The sequence below is a fragment of the Python bivittatus genome, unplaced genomic scaffold, assembly GCF_059951505.1.
Source record: "Python bivittatus isolate LINGU-HERP-01145 unplaced genomic scaffold, Pbiv_v1 ctg000220_np1212, whole genome shotgun sequence".
Taxonomy (NCBI): domain Eukaryota; kingdom Metazoa; phylum Chordata; class Lepidosauria; order Squamata; family Pythonidae; genus Python; species Python bivittatus.
This window is the reverse complement of record NW_028277048.1, coordinates 962,826-980,193: the sequence shown is the minus strand read 5'-3', so window position 1 is coordinate 980,193 and position 17,368 is coordinate 962,826. Positions and strand designations below refer to the sequence as shown.

The 17,368-nt window shown below is 41.7% G+C and overlaps 1 protein-coding gene across 1 annotated transcript; it reads right to left on the bottom strand.

Annotated features, from left to right (window-relative positions):
• Positions 1 to 11,643: 11,643 nt before the first annotated feature.
• Positions 11,644 to 16,516, bottom strand: LOC103060623 (homeobox protein NANOG-like). The gene is made up of 4 exons (XM_088138501.1): positions 16,321 to 16,516; positions 14,386 to 14,657; positions 12,973 to 13,062; positions 11,644 to 12,081 (listed from the first exon to the last, which is right to left on the bottom strand). The coding sequence occupies exons 1-4, from the start codon at positions 16,514 to 16,516 to the stop codon at positions 11,644 to 11,646; spliced, it is 996 nt and encodes a 331-aa protein (XP_087994627.1).
• Positions 16,517 to 17,368: the final 852 nt, after the last annotated feature.

The following is a 17,368-nucleotide window of genomic DNA, read 5'->3' as shown; positions in this document are numbered from 1 at the left end:
GGAGTCAAACACACAAAACCCAAAACCTCATACAGTTGCAGGATCTATATAATAAACCTAAGGTCTCCTACTTTTGTCACTCCACTTCTTGAACTGGTTTATATATACACTGATTAATACTGTATGCCACCCTGTATTGCCATAGAGCCAGGTGGCCCATAAATGAAAGAAAGAAAGAAAGAGAGAGAGAGAGAGAGAGAGAGAGAGAGAGAAAGCAAGCAAACAAGCATACTCACCAGGTGGCAGCAGTCAGGAGATGAGAAAAAGGCAGCTGCAGTTATAGAATTTTGCAGCCAGATGGCAGAAGCAGATGCTAAAGAGACAGGGAAAAACAAATAACAGTAACAAATCTGAAGAGAGGATTTCCTGCCACCCCCACCTCACTTGTCCACAGAAATTTGTGGAGAATTTCAGGAAAATATCTCTCGGTAGGACCAGAAGCCAGCAGTGAATTACCTGGAAGAAAGATGTGCCCCTAGTTCAGCTTTTCCTAAGCTGGTGCCCTGCTGTATGTTGAACAGTGGGGAAAAGTTCTGAGCGAGGGCAACACAGACTGAAATCTGGATGTAGTAGACTCCTGTTGAAAATCAGCAAATATCAAATGTTGCTCTTTGAAGGTTAGACTTCCCCTGTTCTATGAATGTTCCCTTGTTCTCGCAATGATCTTGGGCTGGGTCTATCACTCAGCTGAACTTCCCTCCCATCCAGGGTTCCTGGGGAGGTAATAGGGGATCCCAGGCTAGTTGCCTTGGCCACATTTAAAGGAAGCAGGATGGGAGGAATAAATATGCTGATCAATATCACATAAAGGGAACTGTCGAGATTGATAGGAACAGAATGTTAAGCCATAATCTGGTTTGGTTTTCAATTAATGTGTTGTGTAAACCCAACCAGCTGTGGTTCATTCAGTATACCATGGTTTAGCATGATCTGGGAATCTAGTCATTGTCTGGATATAGGCCAAATTATTACCTTCTTCAGGTCTTTTCCAAATCCACCAGTTTCTCTTCTGCCTCTGTTTAATAGTAAAAATCCATCAGTTTCTGATAAAGTTGTGGAGGGGAAAACAAAAGGCAAATTATTACACTGACTTTTCCCAAAAGTATTTAGAGGCCCTGTGCCACTGGTCCCAGCACAAGAAATTTCACATTCTAGATCTTATTAAAAACAATCTCCAAGAGCATCCAAGCATAAAATTGCAGCAAGCAAGCTACTTGTCTGCAGAAATTAATGGTTTGGGGTCTGGATCCTTGAAAGAGGTTTTGCATATTCCTTTTCTTTGCATGCCCCTTCTTTGTTTTGTTAGGGTTGCGTTTTTCCCCCTCTTCTGAAACCCTATTATTGTATCTGATGAAGCTTCCGTAGTAGTAATAGTAGTAGCAGTGTTTGTAGTGTCTTTATTATAAGTCACAGACCCAGACAGCCCCAGAATACAGCATACACATGTGATAAAAAAGCCTGTGATCGTACTTAGCCCGCATTCCATGAGTCCTACAGGTTACAATTACAAACTTAGCAACAGCAAAAATTGTTTAAGGGCCTTTATCTGCCAAAAGAAGATGTACATAAAATTCTGTTCATTTGGGAAATGGGCAAATTATGAATATCTCATTCAAAGGAGATTAAACTAAGATGGAAGGAGTATACTGAAACACTGTACAGTAGAGATGCCAACATCCAAGATACTTTAGAAGATATTTCCTACTTACAAGAACCTCTAGTACTACAAGATGAAGTTAGATCAGCACTTCGGTCATTATCAAATTGGAAGGCTACAGGAATTAATGGAATACCAACTGAAATATGGCAAACAACAGAAGAAGAATCAGTAAAGGTTCTAACCAAGCTATGCCAGCAAATCTGGAGAAAGACACAGTGGCCAACAGATTGGAAGAGGTCAACTACATTCTGATACAAAAAATAAGACTTAACAGAGTGTGCAAACTATCATACAATATCCTTAATTTCACATGCTACCAAAATAATCCTTAGGATCTTCCAATGCAGATTAGAGCCCTACATGGAAAAAAAGATGCCAGGTATTCAAGCTGGTTTTAGGAAAGGTCGAGGAACTTGAGACATTATCGCTGATGCATGCTGGATAATTGAGAAAGCCAAATAATACCAAAAAGAAGTCGCTATGTGCTTTATTGATTATAGAAGGACCTTTGATTGTGTTGATCACATCAAGTTGTGGAACATCTCATTGTCCTCATGAGAAACATATATGCAAGTCATGAAACCACAGTACAGTCAGAACATGGTGAAACAGACTGGCTCCAGGTTGGCAAGGAGTGTGACAAGGCTGTATACTCTCCCCTTATTTATTCAATCTTTATGCTGAATATATATTAAGGGAAGCTGGATTGGATGAAGATGAGAGTGGCTTTTGGAGCAAGAAACATCAATAACCTGCATCAATAATCTGCTGATAGCACTACCCTGATTGCCAAAAATGCAAAAGACCTGCAAACTCTAGTAATAAAAGTCAAGGAGCACAGTGAAAAACTGAGACTAAAATTAAATATAAAGAAGACCAAACTAATGACAACAGGTAGAACAATCACAGCTTTAGAATTGACAATGAAGATACTGAAGTGGTAGATAGCTTCTGCCTTTTAAGATCAACCATCAACAGTAAAGGAACAAGCAGTCAAGAAATACCCAACAGACTAGCACTTGGTAGAGCAGCCATGAAGGCCTTAGAAAAGATATTCAAATGCTGCGATGTGTCTATACCTACAAAGTTCAGAATCATGCAAGCCATGATATTCCCTGTGACACTCTATGGAAGTGAGACTTGGACTTTGCAGAAGCAAGATAGGAAGAGTATTGACATTTTTGAACTCTGGTGTTACAGAAGACTCCTGACAATACATGGACAGCCAAGAAAGCAAACCAATGCATCATTGAACAAATCAACCCAGAGTTCTCACTCAAGGCACAAATGACCAGGGTCAAATTATCCTACTTTGGACACATTATTTTCCACAGTCTCTGGAGAAGGCTCTAATGCTGGGAAAAATGGAAGGAAAAAGAAGAGGACGACCAGCAGCAAGGTGGATGGATTCAGATACAGTGGCGGTGCATGCACTGTTGGAAGACCTGAAAAACCAAGTTAGGGACATATTGTCACATGGAGAAAATCTATCCATGTGGTTTCTAGCAGTCAAAAATGACTTGATGGAACATAATCAATCAATCAATCAATCAATCAATCAAAACATGAGCCTGTGATTCAGTACTCCTGTCTTCACAAAGCCCTTCAGCATAGGGAATTTTCCAAAATTTACCTTCCAGAAGAGCTGATGGCAAGATATCGGCGCAATATGGTTCATGGGGTCATGAAGAGTCAGACACGACTTAACGACTAAACAACAAAATATAATGCTGCCTTAAAGTAAAGGCTTACTGTCTTCTGTTTGTCTTATACTGAGATCCTTTGAGAATTGTCATAGCTTGTTCTTGTCCCAGGGCCATCAGCCCCTCAGTTGAAAATCCCAATTATTGTAATTTATGTTCTATTTGCTGATTCCAGGAATAATAATATTTATCTGTTAGAATAAGTAAGGAACTGCCAAGGAGGAACCACATCCCTACCAAAACTGGCAGGGCAAGTTACTACATATAAACAGGCAGTAGACATTCATGATGTTCCTTAGTTGGGCAATGAAACGTCTGCAAGCAAACAATCAAGCATAGAGAACACCAAGAACTCCACAGTTCAATTCTGAGCTACAGATATTCTCTTCTATTAGAATAAGATGTATCAAACCTTGAGGTTAAAAATCAGCCTTTAACATGCCATTGTTTCTTTCCTTCCTTCTTTTTCTTTCCCCTGCCTCCAGATGTAGGACAACATTAGGAACACATTTCAGTTCTCAGGATAACTTTCTTAGAAGGCTGTTTTGGACTCTCTCTAGTTTATCCTAGCTGATGCCGAGGTTTAGCTGAGCTCCACATGGAAGCTGTGGCAGTGTCCTGGCTTTGAAAAATTTCAGTGCAGCTGATACGTGCTCAGGCCCTTTTGGAGAAGGAGAAAGCAGAATTGCTGCCAAAGTCTTCTGGGCATTCAGAGCCACCTGAGCATCAGGAGTATGTCTCTGAAGTCCAGATTTTTAAAAGAGGGAACCTGCCCTATTTTATGCCCCTTGAGGGTTCAAGTTGGTTTTTAAAAGCTTCAGTGAGGCTTCCATAATCATTTTATTTCTGTATCAGGATGAGTTTCACCTGATGTGTTTAATATCTGCGCACCAAACTATTTTTAAAGGCTCAGGTATGGGGTTAGAATAGAATAGGCAAACCTCTCCCACTCTACACTCTACGGTATATACTGTATACTGCTGTACAGGAGAGCTGTAGAGGCTTCTGTAGAGCCATGGATGTTGCTGCTTTTTTGTTCTGATAGACTGAATTTTATAGTACTACATAATTTCACATCTGAGAGGTTTAGCCAATTGAAAGATACTATTGTATTTGTTTTATGTATGAGCTGATAAGATCTATTGCATATAATAATCACCCCACCCATTCTGCAAATGAAAGAGATGGAGCTTCCTTTTTAGTAGACATTTGATAACCATAAAGATTTGTTAAAACTTGGGATTAAAAAAATTGGTGCTGGAAGGAACAGGCAGGTTTGCCCTTCAACTTGCTTATGAATTGGATTTCCTATTCTTTCTCTTGCTCGACCACTGTTCAAAGTCATAGTAACACTTAGCATTTATATACTCTGGAATGCCATGCATGCATAATCTCGGTAATCCTTAGAAAAGAAGCCTGTAAGGTATTACTCCCCTACTTGAGTGGAGATGAGACAGAACAGCAGGGCCATTCCAGTTGTTCCCTGAAGTGATATCTCCAAGCATTAAGGGTTGATTTTTGCAGTTTCTTATGCAAAATTTCTTCCTCTAATGCCACAGGTCAGGAAAGTGTCAAAGAAATCACCCCAGGCTGCCCTGCGGAAACTGCCTCTTGTTGAGACTGACCATTCATTCAATCAACATCCTCATCCCAGGTTTCCTGAAAGAGCAGACATAGCCTGGGGTGCCATGGCCCCTGGGCGCTGAGAGATGAAATGCAAAGCTGCCTCTCCTTCTGGCATGGACATGAGCCCCTGAAACTATTTGCAAGAGGAGGTGATCTTTTTCCTGCCCAATCTCTTGCATATCATGGGTGTTTATCTCCTCCTATTTTTCCTTGGCCCACACAGACAAGAACAGGAATAATACTTAGTTAGGACCATTTGGATTGCTGAGGATTTGGGTTACTGCTTTACCAAACATTTGCCTGCCTTGCCTTGCCTTTCTCCTTTCCTCTTTCCCTTCCTTCCCTCCCTCCCTCCCTCTTCTGTAGAAAACAATTGGGAAATCCAGGTTCTGCGATTTGGTAGTCACTGAATTTTTGTGGGGTGTAGTCTGGACGAGGCTCCAGGGGTCCATAAATAGCAGGGAAGCTATGTGAAGTTGTTCACCACCCTTTGTAGCAAGAGGCTGGGCAAGAGAAAACAATTGTTTTTATAGTATAAGCTTAAATAGAGAACTTACTTTTAGTTCTTTGTTGTTTATATGTTATATCCCATCCCCATCTTTCTCTGAGAATTTGAGGTGTCTTACGTGTTAATTTCTCCCAATTTTATTCTTACATCAACTGTGTGAGATAGGTTAGGCAGAGAGAGAGAGTGGCTCAAAGCCACCACTTAACAAGAGCAACAACCAGAGGTCTGTGCTGCTTTTCATTCAGTAGTTCAAGAGTCCACATAGCGCTTCCTCCTCTTGTTCTCCAGAACAGCAACCTGTTGACCTCAGGGCTGGTCTGAGAGAGTGGCTGACCCCAAATTCCCCAGTATGCTTTGACTGCTGAGTCTGGACGAGAACTTGCCTCTTCCCCCTCCTGGTGCACACTGTAATGGCTATACCACACTTCTATAATTGAGCTTTGGACACGGGCTACTTTTAAAAATATATTTCATATTAGTCGAGGTGGTTGGTGAGCTGGGGAAGTTGGAGCCCCATTCCTTGTATTTTAACTCTTTGTTCTTTCTGGCTAGCCAAAGCTTACCGCTGCTGGATATGTAATTTGTGTACTAAAAGTAGTACAGTACGCACTTCTCTGGAGGAGGATTCTTGGTGCCCTCAGGAAGTGTTTGATCTGTAATCTTGGACAAATGATTGTCTTTCATCTGACATACTATTGAGTCAAATATTGGAAAAGAGAGAATAAAACTTCAGCTGCAGGCAACCTTGGATTATTTTGATTAGTTAGATCAGTTTCAGTCTGGCTCCCAGTCTAGTTTAGAAATGGAAACAGCTTTAGTCACCCTGATGGCTAACTTACATCAGGAAATGGATGGTTGGGGTGGAGAGCTACAACCTTGTATCTAAAAGTATCACCTCTTAGTAGCTTCCAATACTATCAACCATGGCACCCATTTTGCTGAATAGGGCTTAAAGTGCAATTTTATGATGGTTCCAATCACTTCTGAAAACAAAGCAAGAAAACAGTATAGTGGGTGGACTTACATTCCTTTTCTAGCCTGTGAAATGTTTTCGAGTTTTATTTTGTCCACCATGTTTTCATTTACATAAAATCATTGGTAGAAATCATCTGTATGTGTTCTCTGATACCATGATGTGGTTGAAATGAAGCTACTTGTTTGTTTTAACCATGTAGTTGCTGTAGGGAACCATGAAAGAACAGTGAACAAACATCTGAGGACAGATTTGAATAGATCAGAGAAAACTATCTGATGATCTAATTTTTTATAGGTTTACAGCCCACCCCAAACAGAAGATTCTGGGCAGGTTACAACAGTCTAAACATAAAACGATATATGGACTCTAAACATCTCCCTTAAGATGAATACCCATAAAAAGCAATTATAGTTAAAAGCTTGGTGGGGTAGGACCATTTGACTACTTTCCAAAATGCCATGAGGGTATTTGCACTGAGAAAGCTCCAGTGTCTGGGCCACATCAGGAAAGGCAAGATGTAACTGGAGCATCAGGAGCTAGCTTAATGTAGTATTTAAAAGGCTGGGCTTTGGCCAGTAAAATGTACTGATTAAGATGTTGGCTTGCTGTACATGGCCAAAGAGCTTATTGATTTTGAACTGATCACTCTCTCTCAGCACCACCTTTATTACAGAATGCATCTGCCCGGATGATCACTTGGGCAAATATTACATCTATACCTATCAGTTAAACTGCCTATCAGATGTTTGGGCCCTGATTATCTGACTTTAGGCAAACTTTAGTTTTTGAAATGTATTGGTACCAGAGATTGTTGCAATCAAAATGCACTTTGTGCTTTCCATGCTCTTCCTATCCTGAACAGCAGCCTATTGTGTGGGAATTAAGCAGGTAAATTGGCAACAAACTGATGGGGAAAGGATGAACCACTTATACTGACTGTGGTTTATCAATTAAAGTACAATTAGCTAGGATCATACAACATGCTAACTATAAAGAATGGTTTATAAATTACAACTGATAAGCAAAGCTCCCTCTGCTGCAAAAAAAACATTGCGTGAGGTGTGAACCTCAGTATTCCTTCAATTCATGCTGGCATTGATCAAAGCACTCCATAGGATGTGTATTTTTTTTTATTATTCTATATTTACTTTCAAAATTGTTAAGAATCCTATTATTTTCTAAGTGTGTCCCTTTTTAATTTAACATCTAACCAATTCCTTTCAGCACATATATACATAAATGCTTATACAATCTTGCATAAAGTCTGTGTGACTCCTCCCTCCATCTTCCTGTGAACTAGGGAGGAGCTTGTCTGTTTGCAATTGTTAGAGTTCTGCCCCAGACCCAGGTTTCTTTTATCTGATCCTTGCCTTGGCAGCAGCTCTTCCTCCTATCTTCCTCCATCTATCTCCTATCCTATCCCTCTGCCTTTTCACTTTCAAGACCCCAAATCAGTTTTGAAGAGGCATGAACTCAAAATAGCCCTTTCTCACAAGCTTATGTGGTATGCCCAACATTGAAATCGAGACTTCATTGTAGGTGCTACTTTACACAGGCAATATCCCTTTTTTGCATTTGCGTGTTGTCATCACTTTTACATCCATTCTGTCAGTATGCAGTTTACATTAATACCGTGCACCATTGATCATCCCTGGACAAGGGAATGTTTTGGGCCAAAGAAATTACTTATCTTACCTCCCAGCAGGAAGATGGTCTGGACTGGACTATGAAACATGCTAGTGCGATAAAGAAATGTTCCATCATTATCAGTAAGATTCCCCTCTTGCAACTTCAACTAGAAAATTGGGAACTCTTTTCTGGCTTTTTTCTAGCCCATTCTCCTGGTGTAATGAGGTGGGGGAAAAGGATACTTTCCCCTCCCCTACTTTTAAGACGTTGATCTCAATATTCAGTCTTGCTTCTGAATAGACAAGATTCCACTGTGAGAATATATATGTATGCCTCATGATTGTCTTGTGTACTGCTCATATACTGGCGAGCACCTGTAAGGACTTGGAGGGAGTTGTACCACTTTGCTTACTAATGTACCTTTTTATGTTGGCATTTTTCCATCATTATCCCTCCCCATGTTTTTTTACCATTTTTATTAAAATTTCTTCAAAATTTAAAAAATGGGTAGTTACAACTTAATCCCTACTTCAAAACATTATGACAAGTGATAGAGAAATCATCAAATAGAATTATTCTACAATTCAGTCAAAATTTAAATGGTGGCAGTAAAAAGGAATAGAATGGAGTTGTGAATTGTGGGTTGCCACAGTTAACTGGAATTACACAAATAGATTTAAGTTCTAGCAGACTAAAGTCTCTTACTTTGTATCTGGTCCTTTTTCCTTCCCTTATCTTGATACTAGGATATGAGGAACATGCTAATTTTCTGCATATCCATCAACTTTAAAATGCAGAGTAATCGCCATTTTTTAATGGATTAACAACTAGAGAAAACCAATCCTCTCAGATATATGCATAGACTCTCAAAAGCTCTACCTATTGAGAAAAAAATTGGGCCATCATTTCATTAAAATCAAGAGGAAGATTCACTGGTGCAGCTACTGGTAGATCACTGTGAAGGAGTCCAGGCCCATTCAGAAGTTGGAGGCAGACACCAAACTGGCTGCCGGCACTGGCCTGTGTGAGCTCCACAACTTTTCTTTTGAAAAAAAGCATTTTATTGGCAAGCTATGGCTCCCTGGGCTTGTATGTGGCTATAGATTTTAAAACCAAATCTTTCCTACTAATTGTCCCTATGTTGAATAACTCCCCTCCCCCCAATTGCTCTTGAAATGTTAGTGAAATTACATAATGGTGTAGGCTTTCACAGCTGGTATCTGTTGGGCAGTGCCCGGTTTCAGGATTTAGTGACCCCAGTCTAGACAACAGATTTCCTGAAGATTCTACACCAAGTCCACCAAGCTTATTTAAGCCTCTAAGGGGTTTCACTACTGGTGTTGGTGGAAAGTGATTTGACAATGGGGAAATGGTAGAGCCTTCTCCAGCATTGCAATTCTACTCCATGCAGAAACTCCTCAGAGATGCTGTGGACTTCATTAAAAAAAAATAATTTACCCTCCCCAATCAGGGAATGCTGTCTACATTGTCTGGACTGAAAACAAAACCACTGTCTCCATTCTCACATGCATGATCCTGATTTTTGCATGTCACAGTCCAGCCTGATGCCTTGGAAGATAGCTGAGGCCCAAAGAACAAGTGATTAATTATAGTTGCACAGAGAAGTCCTAGACAGAGCAGTTATCAGCTGCATGCCAGAACAAAAGTGCAGGACTCAGAATAATCAATTTCAGAGGTTGCCTCATGTAGTGGCATCTTCCCCTTCACTGGCAGACTTCAAAGAGAGGCTAGACAGCCACCTGTCCAGAATACTTTAGCAGATCACACACTGTGCATGGGATTGGACTAGATGATCTCTGCTGCTACTGTCCATACTGATTCTTAAACACAACAGCAGTTTGATAATGGAAATTGGCAATGATGGGACTTCCTTTCCTGGATACAGGCTGGGCACCCACCTGTTGGGGATGCTTTAACTTAAGAGTCCTGCACTGAGCAGGGTGTCAGACTCAGTGGCTCCTTCCAACCCTAAATCAATGAAATATGTACAGTCAACTAAACAATCTCAAGAACAGAACCCATTGCAATTAGGTTTTGTGCTTTTTACTATAAGATTGCAGCATAAATCCCTTACAGTATATAAATTGAAAAACTAGTAACAGAGTAAAATACCGCATATTAACAAAGTCTTGTGTGTTCTATATGAAACCAACCTCCAACAACTTACAATTAAAAGCAACACTGAATTCAGTAACTCTAGGCTGTACTATTTCTTCCAGTTCCCCCCTCCCCCATTTGGAAAGCAGGTATATTCTGACCACTTTTTATTCTGAAAAGCTGCCAGCAGTGGATTTCTCTCCTAATGACCAGCTTTTTTTGGTTGCTGCTGACTTACATAGCTGAAGACTTACTAAGCAGAACTAGTCAGAAATAAAACCTAGCGCACCAAAGCTTCACAAGAAATACGCACACTTCGGCCAGCTACAATCAATGCCCTTTCCACATGAATCACCCGTAGTACAGATCAACATATTCTTGCACAGTAAGTTATAAGAACACGGAACGCATAAACTTTTCTCAACTGGCTGGCAATAGTATCCATCTCATTCTAATGACAATAGTGCCAGATTCTTGATAATTCTATAAGCAACTGATACTCGTTTAAAGGGGAAATGAGCAAAAACCCTTGCTCTTGGTCTGATGGTTTGTGGTGCAAGGGGGAATGCATAGGCAATTAACAATTGAGTGGGAAATGACACTCACTGTTCAGCCAGGATTACTTTTGTCTTTAAGGTGACTGGCTATCTCAGCAAGGTAGAAAGCCCACCAAAAGGCATTTTTTCTCCCTTTCTCAGAACTTGCTATATTGTCTTTTTTCTGATAACAGAAATTAAATCCTAATTATTCCTTCATTCTATGAATCCTGCATGTAAAAGTAAGAAAATTCAGTACCATATTCACTCCTGGATTGAACTGTATCTGCTGTGAAAAGTCTCAGAATTTGCAAGGTGCAAAATGGTCTCCAGGTGTTGCAAATCTCTTACAAGCAATTAGATGTACAGATGTACTCAGCCAGCCATGTCCTTCTTTGCTTACAACGTTATTTGCCAGGAAAGTAACAAGGACTTTTTATGAAATATATCAGCATAAGGACACCAGACAAAGGGATGGGTTCACAAGTCAGAGCTTCTTCCCAATTGCACTTGTGTTTAAACTCCAGCTAAATAATTTATAAAGTGGCATTAAGGGATGGGGGGGGGGGACCAGAGGCAAGCCATGCACACACAGCTAATGAATTCTGATGTTCCCCAAATTCTCATTTCCTGAATGAGAACTGCCTTCCATACTCAGTGTCTCTTCCTGGAGCCAGCCAGGACAGACCTGATTAAAGTGAAGTTCAGAATCACTCTTCTCACACACACAATGCATACATAATCTTGCCTGTGCAAGAAAAAGGTGCCAGGAAAAGCCTAACTTTTGAAAAGTGCCACGGTCCCTTTGTTTGTGTATGCTGGAGGGAGTGGGGAAATGGAGCAGACTTTGTCAAAAGAAAGAAGACAACGAAAGAAAGAAAAGAAGCTTAGGAGTTACAGTTACTCTGTGGTCCTTGAGTTTGTAGAGGAGCCTGATAGTGCTGGAGGACAGAGGGGCCTGGGAATGCTGTTGTAGCAGAAGACGCATTTGGGAAGGTATACCCATCTTCCATCTTCATGGTGGCATACTCCATGCTTGCAGGGAACCCAGGATAAAAACTCATCTTTTGGTGGCTGATATAGCTGATGGCTTGTGGGCTGTAACAGGCCCCACCAGCTTTTCCAAAGAAGCTCCCATCCTCACCAACTGGATAAAAATTCTGGGGACTACCGTAGACCTGGTGGTCACTATTATAATTCTGGTTATTGCTATAGTTTTGATTGCTGGTGAAGTTCTCATGCACAGCAGCCAGCGAATGGATGTTCCTGGCCTCACCAATATTGTAACCTTCATGATAGCTTGAGTTTATGTCCAAATAACTATTCTGTGAGAAACAAGCAAAACAGAGTTGAACATAAATGCCATTAATGCAAAGTACAAGAAGCCCCATATCCATTATGCCCAAATGTCTTCATTTTTAAATCTGTAGGTGTAATGGATGGCATGAGCGGGGAAGATTCCGGAATGGAAGTTCAAGGTTGTCAGAAGGGGGGAGAGGCATTCCAGAGCAAGCCCCTCCTCAGCCCGCAACAAGAGTGTGGGAATATGAAGAGGATGAGGCTGTCCCTCCCCCAAGTCTCACGGGGTACATCCACTGGTTGTCTCGTTCTTGGGCTGAACCTGACATCAATCTCACTAGACTAAACCTATGCTAAAGCAACCAGTGGCTATACCCCATGAGACTCTGGAGGGGGGGCAGCTCCATCCTCTTTGTTTTCCCACACTCTTGTTGCGGGCTGAGGAGGGGCTTGCTCTGGAATGCCTCTCCCCCCTCCTGACAATCTTGAACTTCCATTCCAGAATCTTCCCCGCTCATGCCATCCATTACAGGCAGCTGAGGGAGTACCTTAAGACCATTATGTTAGGCATATATTCATATAAAACTTTGCAGAGGTTCTTAAGCCTTCATTAAATTATTATCTACTAGCCCCCAGTTCTCAAGCAACAGAGGTTAAAAACAGAAAAAGCTGCCTTATCAGATCAATAGTCCCTCTAGCTCAGGAGCGTTCCTTCTGATCCAAGTCACTTTCTAAATTTCCAGACGGGTGTTTTCCAGTCCCATTTGGAAATGCAAGGCTTTGAACATGGGATCTTTGAACATGCAAAACATGCACTTCACCTGTCAGCTATGGTCCCATCTACCATCAGGCCTACAATAAAGAATGAACCCATGAATATATTTTTAATGGGTCAGAAGAGCGGGTTGCCCAATTACCTGAGCTTGGCACATCCCTTTTCTCATCCACAGAGTTTCTTTCTGGGTTCGCTTAAACTTCATCCGTTGATTCTGAAACCATGTTTTTACCTGGAATGTGGTGAAAGGATAAGATACCATTTGACATTGTCCTTCTCTGGACACAAAGGCTCATGGGCGAACTCAGCTCTTGGAATACTGTGCAATTTTTTGGTTACTACAGCAGAAGTATTTAGAAATATGCAGTGTGTGCAAGATGCAGGTCAAGAAGTTGCCTCCCCTTCTCACAAAGTTAGCACTCATTGAGAAGTAAAAGGAAAATGCTTTTTACAAGACAAAATTAAATTGTGGGATTTACTACAATTCAATATGGCGATGGCCTCTGGTTTAGAGGTTTTAAAAGGAGACTGGATAAAATTGACAGCTAGAGCCTTGATGGCTCTTAACTACCTTAGGAATTGCAGGCAGACAACCTTACATACCAGATGCTAAGGAACAACATGAAAAAATTACTGCTCTTCTGTCAGAATCTGTAAGCTTTCTTAATGCACCTAGCTGGCCAACAACCCAAATAGCAGGGATAGACAATTCTTGCATCATTACACTTCCAGTTCTTAGCAGCATCTATGAGAGGGAAGAGATGCTGGACAGGTTTATACAATGCACTTGGATGAGTCTGCCATTCTCCGTCCTTACTGAGTTCTGAGAATGGAAGTTCTGTCTGGATGAGCAGCAACACATCATTCCCTTTGTAATCTGTTGCTCACGAAACCAAAATAGCTGTTACCCACAACAAGGAGGTGGCAGCAGCAGGCATGAAGGAGCCCCAAGCTTTGCAGAAATAAAAAAATACATTTAGAAAAAACTATTCAGAGGACTCAGAACTATTTGAAAGTCTGTCACTTATTTTAAGTATTATCACCCAAGATTCTTTCCAGAAAATGCAGTTTAGATTTAACTACAGAGAGAATAAGAAAACACTTATGATCAAAGAATATGGGACACTGAGGTTACCTTAAAGACTGATCCAAACTGAATTCTAGATACATGCTAAAAATATTTTAAGAGCCACTAGTCAAAATAACTCAAAATGTAACTCTGGAGATTTATGCTTACTACTCCCTCACACCAATCTTATTAATATAATTATTTTGTGCCTTTGACTCCTGACAAATGCTTGGACTAGTCCCTGCAGTTACCTTGGCAACTAGTTTTCAGAAGTGGCTTGCCCTTGCCTGCTTTCTAGGGCTGAGAGAGGGGGACTGGCCCAAGGTCACCCAGCTGGCTTCGGGCCTAAGGCAGCACTAGAACTCATGTTCTCCCAGTATCTAGCCTGGTGCCTTAACCACTACACTAAATTGGCTCTCACTTACTATGAGGTCTAATCTTTTAAAAAGTTTTGGGCTGAATTCTGGCTGTGCCAGAAGTTCTTACTTGTTTGTAAGTGAGTTTCAGGGCTGCAGCCAGTTCTCGGATCTGTTGTGGACTGAGATACTTTTGGCTCTGGAATCTGTGGTGCAGGATCTCCAACTGCTCTTGAGAGAAAGCTGTGCGTGTTTTGACTTTCCTGGCTCCTGGATTCTCCTCCTTGCAGCTCTGGGGTGTAGAAGTCAGCTGTGGAGAAGAGGACTGCCTGTTGGGACTGGTGGCAGAGTCAGGGGTGTAAAGAATTAATAGTCCAGAACTGGAGGACCTTGGAGAAAGATCTAGAAATTAAGCAAAAACAGCATAAAAGGGCAGAAGAGGACTATATATATAAACCTTAACTTTATGTTTAATATGTTTAAAAGAGGTATTTTCTCACTATGCATACTTATCATTGATGAAATAATGGGCAAACCTCCAGACTATACTAAACACTTAATGTACACAATTCTTAGATTTCTATGAGATTTGAAAAATTACGCATCCATGACCAAAGGAATTAACTCAGTATATTTTAATAGATTAATAGGACCAAAAAGGCTGCATTCACTGCAATCAGTAAAGTATCCCTTATTTTTATTAATTAATACAAGTGTTAGTCAAACGCTAATTATATATTGAATGTATTACTACTGGGCATGTTTAATAGCAAATTATTTCACCAAAAATTCTAAATTTGTGCTTATCTCACCCAGTGAAACCTCAGATCTTTGTTTGCAATTCTATACCTATTTTGCATGGAACCTGCTCAAACTCTTACTTCTCAGTAGACAGAATAGTGTATTGAAATGTTCCACTGAAGACCTTCAGTTCTGATTGGTATCCTTAGGTTTATAATACTGTAACATTAATAAAGGATATATTTCGTAATAAGAACACATGCCTAGTTCTTAAAAAATATAACTGGCTTGCAAAGCACAAGTCTAAACGTTGATGATTGACGTTTATGCAAATAGGAACCAACCCAGAATACTCTTTGTCTCAGATTTGGAAAAGAATAATTTGTGGGCCAAACAGAAGATGGGGAGAGGCAGGACTGCTGAACACCCCAACCCAGAACGGACACGCTTCCCAGCACCGGCCTCCTTTTCTTCTCGCTCGTCGCTCGTGGGAAACCTTCCAATCGCGAACGGCCGCCTCATTTAGGAGGGCGCCCGCTTCGCAACGCAGGCTGGAAATCAGCCCCGATTCTGTGCACGCGCCGACCCTTCCGGACTTCCACTCCATGAAGTAGTCTTAGCCGCGAAGGACCCAGTTTCACTCCCTTCCCCTCAATTAGCCATCTCTGAATTACTTCAGAGTAAATATGCGGCCACCGCAGGATTTTAGTTGCAAGGTGCGAACTCCTTACGGGATTTTATTTGTTTAAGTTGCTCCTTAAAAGAAGTCCCACGTATGTTCATTCAAAGTTCCACCGAAGAGTTTACGAACAACTCACATAATAGTTTTGCTTGTTTCTGGTCTTCTATGAACCAGCCATCGTGGTTTGCCAGCATTGGCTTGTATGGACTAGCACGATGGGGATCCAGTCTGAATCCTTCGCCTTAAAACACGGGTTACATGAAACACGGAAGCCAGTGCATTTTATTCTGGGCTACAAGTTCCACGTGGCTGAACCATCTCAAAATCGAAAGGCTTCCCAAAACCAGTTGCAAAGGCTCTGACCCCGAAGCACTCGAGGAACGGGACACGCCCATCTAGAGCTAGGCCTTGATGTATTTACCCACTATGGACAGGATTCAGGTCAAACAGTGAAGTACACAAACCAGAACGGTTCGATTTACACACGTGTAGTGGGAGAAGACTCGCACTGTGGCCTAGCGAAATAGGCGAACGCCTCGCTCCCATCCCAAGGCGAAGGGACCGCTCGCCCCATAACGCCGGGATATTAAAACGACAGCGCCTACACGCGCGTTCCTGGGACCCTTCCCCTTGGAGGCTTACTTGGGTTTTGGGGGGACGCCTTTTCCTCCACGTCGCCTAAATCTTCTGGGGGAGGGCCCCCCTCCGAGCTGTGCACCGGCTCCTGCTCTTTCTCCTCCGGGGAAGGCCAGTAGTACTGCTCATAACCCATGCCGGTGGCCGCCACTCTGGAGGAGTAAGCTCGATAAGCGGTATTTATGGCCAGCGGGGCGTTCATGGGTGGACCGCGGAAGCCCACAGGAAGAACTACAGAAGCCCTGCAGCTTCCTTGGGGTACCTTTTATGGCCCGCCTTGCGGCAGACAGACCTTCCCGAGTCATTATCATGTTAAAGGTGGCCTAATTGGCTGGGAGTGGCCTGAGCAGGACCGGGGGGGGGGGGCGGTGAGGACAGGGGATGGAGGGAAAGAGTCGCGGTCTACCATCAAAGTTGGCTGTTAAGCTACAGACAAGCCACTTTATGAACGTGTGAACCTGGCCAGAATGGTGTTAGGGAGAAGTAAAATAGTGTTGTTTTTGCTTCTTGGATGGAAAAAGAACAATGCAAATATTTCTGCTAGACTTAAAGAAAGGCTTCGTTAAATCCTCTAGAAATGCTGCTAACTTCATGGTCCAGGTCATTTTCTTGGCAAGAGAATAGAAGGAGTTTGCTTTCTTCTGCGATGTTTTCAGACTCCCCAGCCTAGCCTGCAAACCTGTCCAAGTAGTAACCAGGTGCTAAACCGTGCTTGGATTTGGAGTCCAAATCAGAGCAGTAGATGGCTGTCACCTCCTCAGGCTCTGATGGACCAGGATTGCTTGAACTACAGTGACTGTATTGGGCAACATGTGAAGCTAAAATGAACAAACTATATGCACTTGTTGGCTTAATGTGATGACCTTAAGAACATTTTAACCTGAATGGATTTGGTTATTTTGGTTCAATCAGCATAGTTTGTTAGTTGTGATTCATGGTTTACTGCTCAGGTGGACATCCCTAAATTAGCTTTTCTAAACAAAAAAAAGTTTAGAAGCAAAGTGTTGAAAGAAATTAATGAAGGATTTAAGAAATGCATCCTAATTCTTTGCAT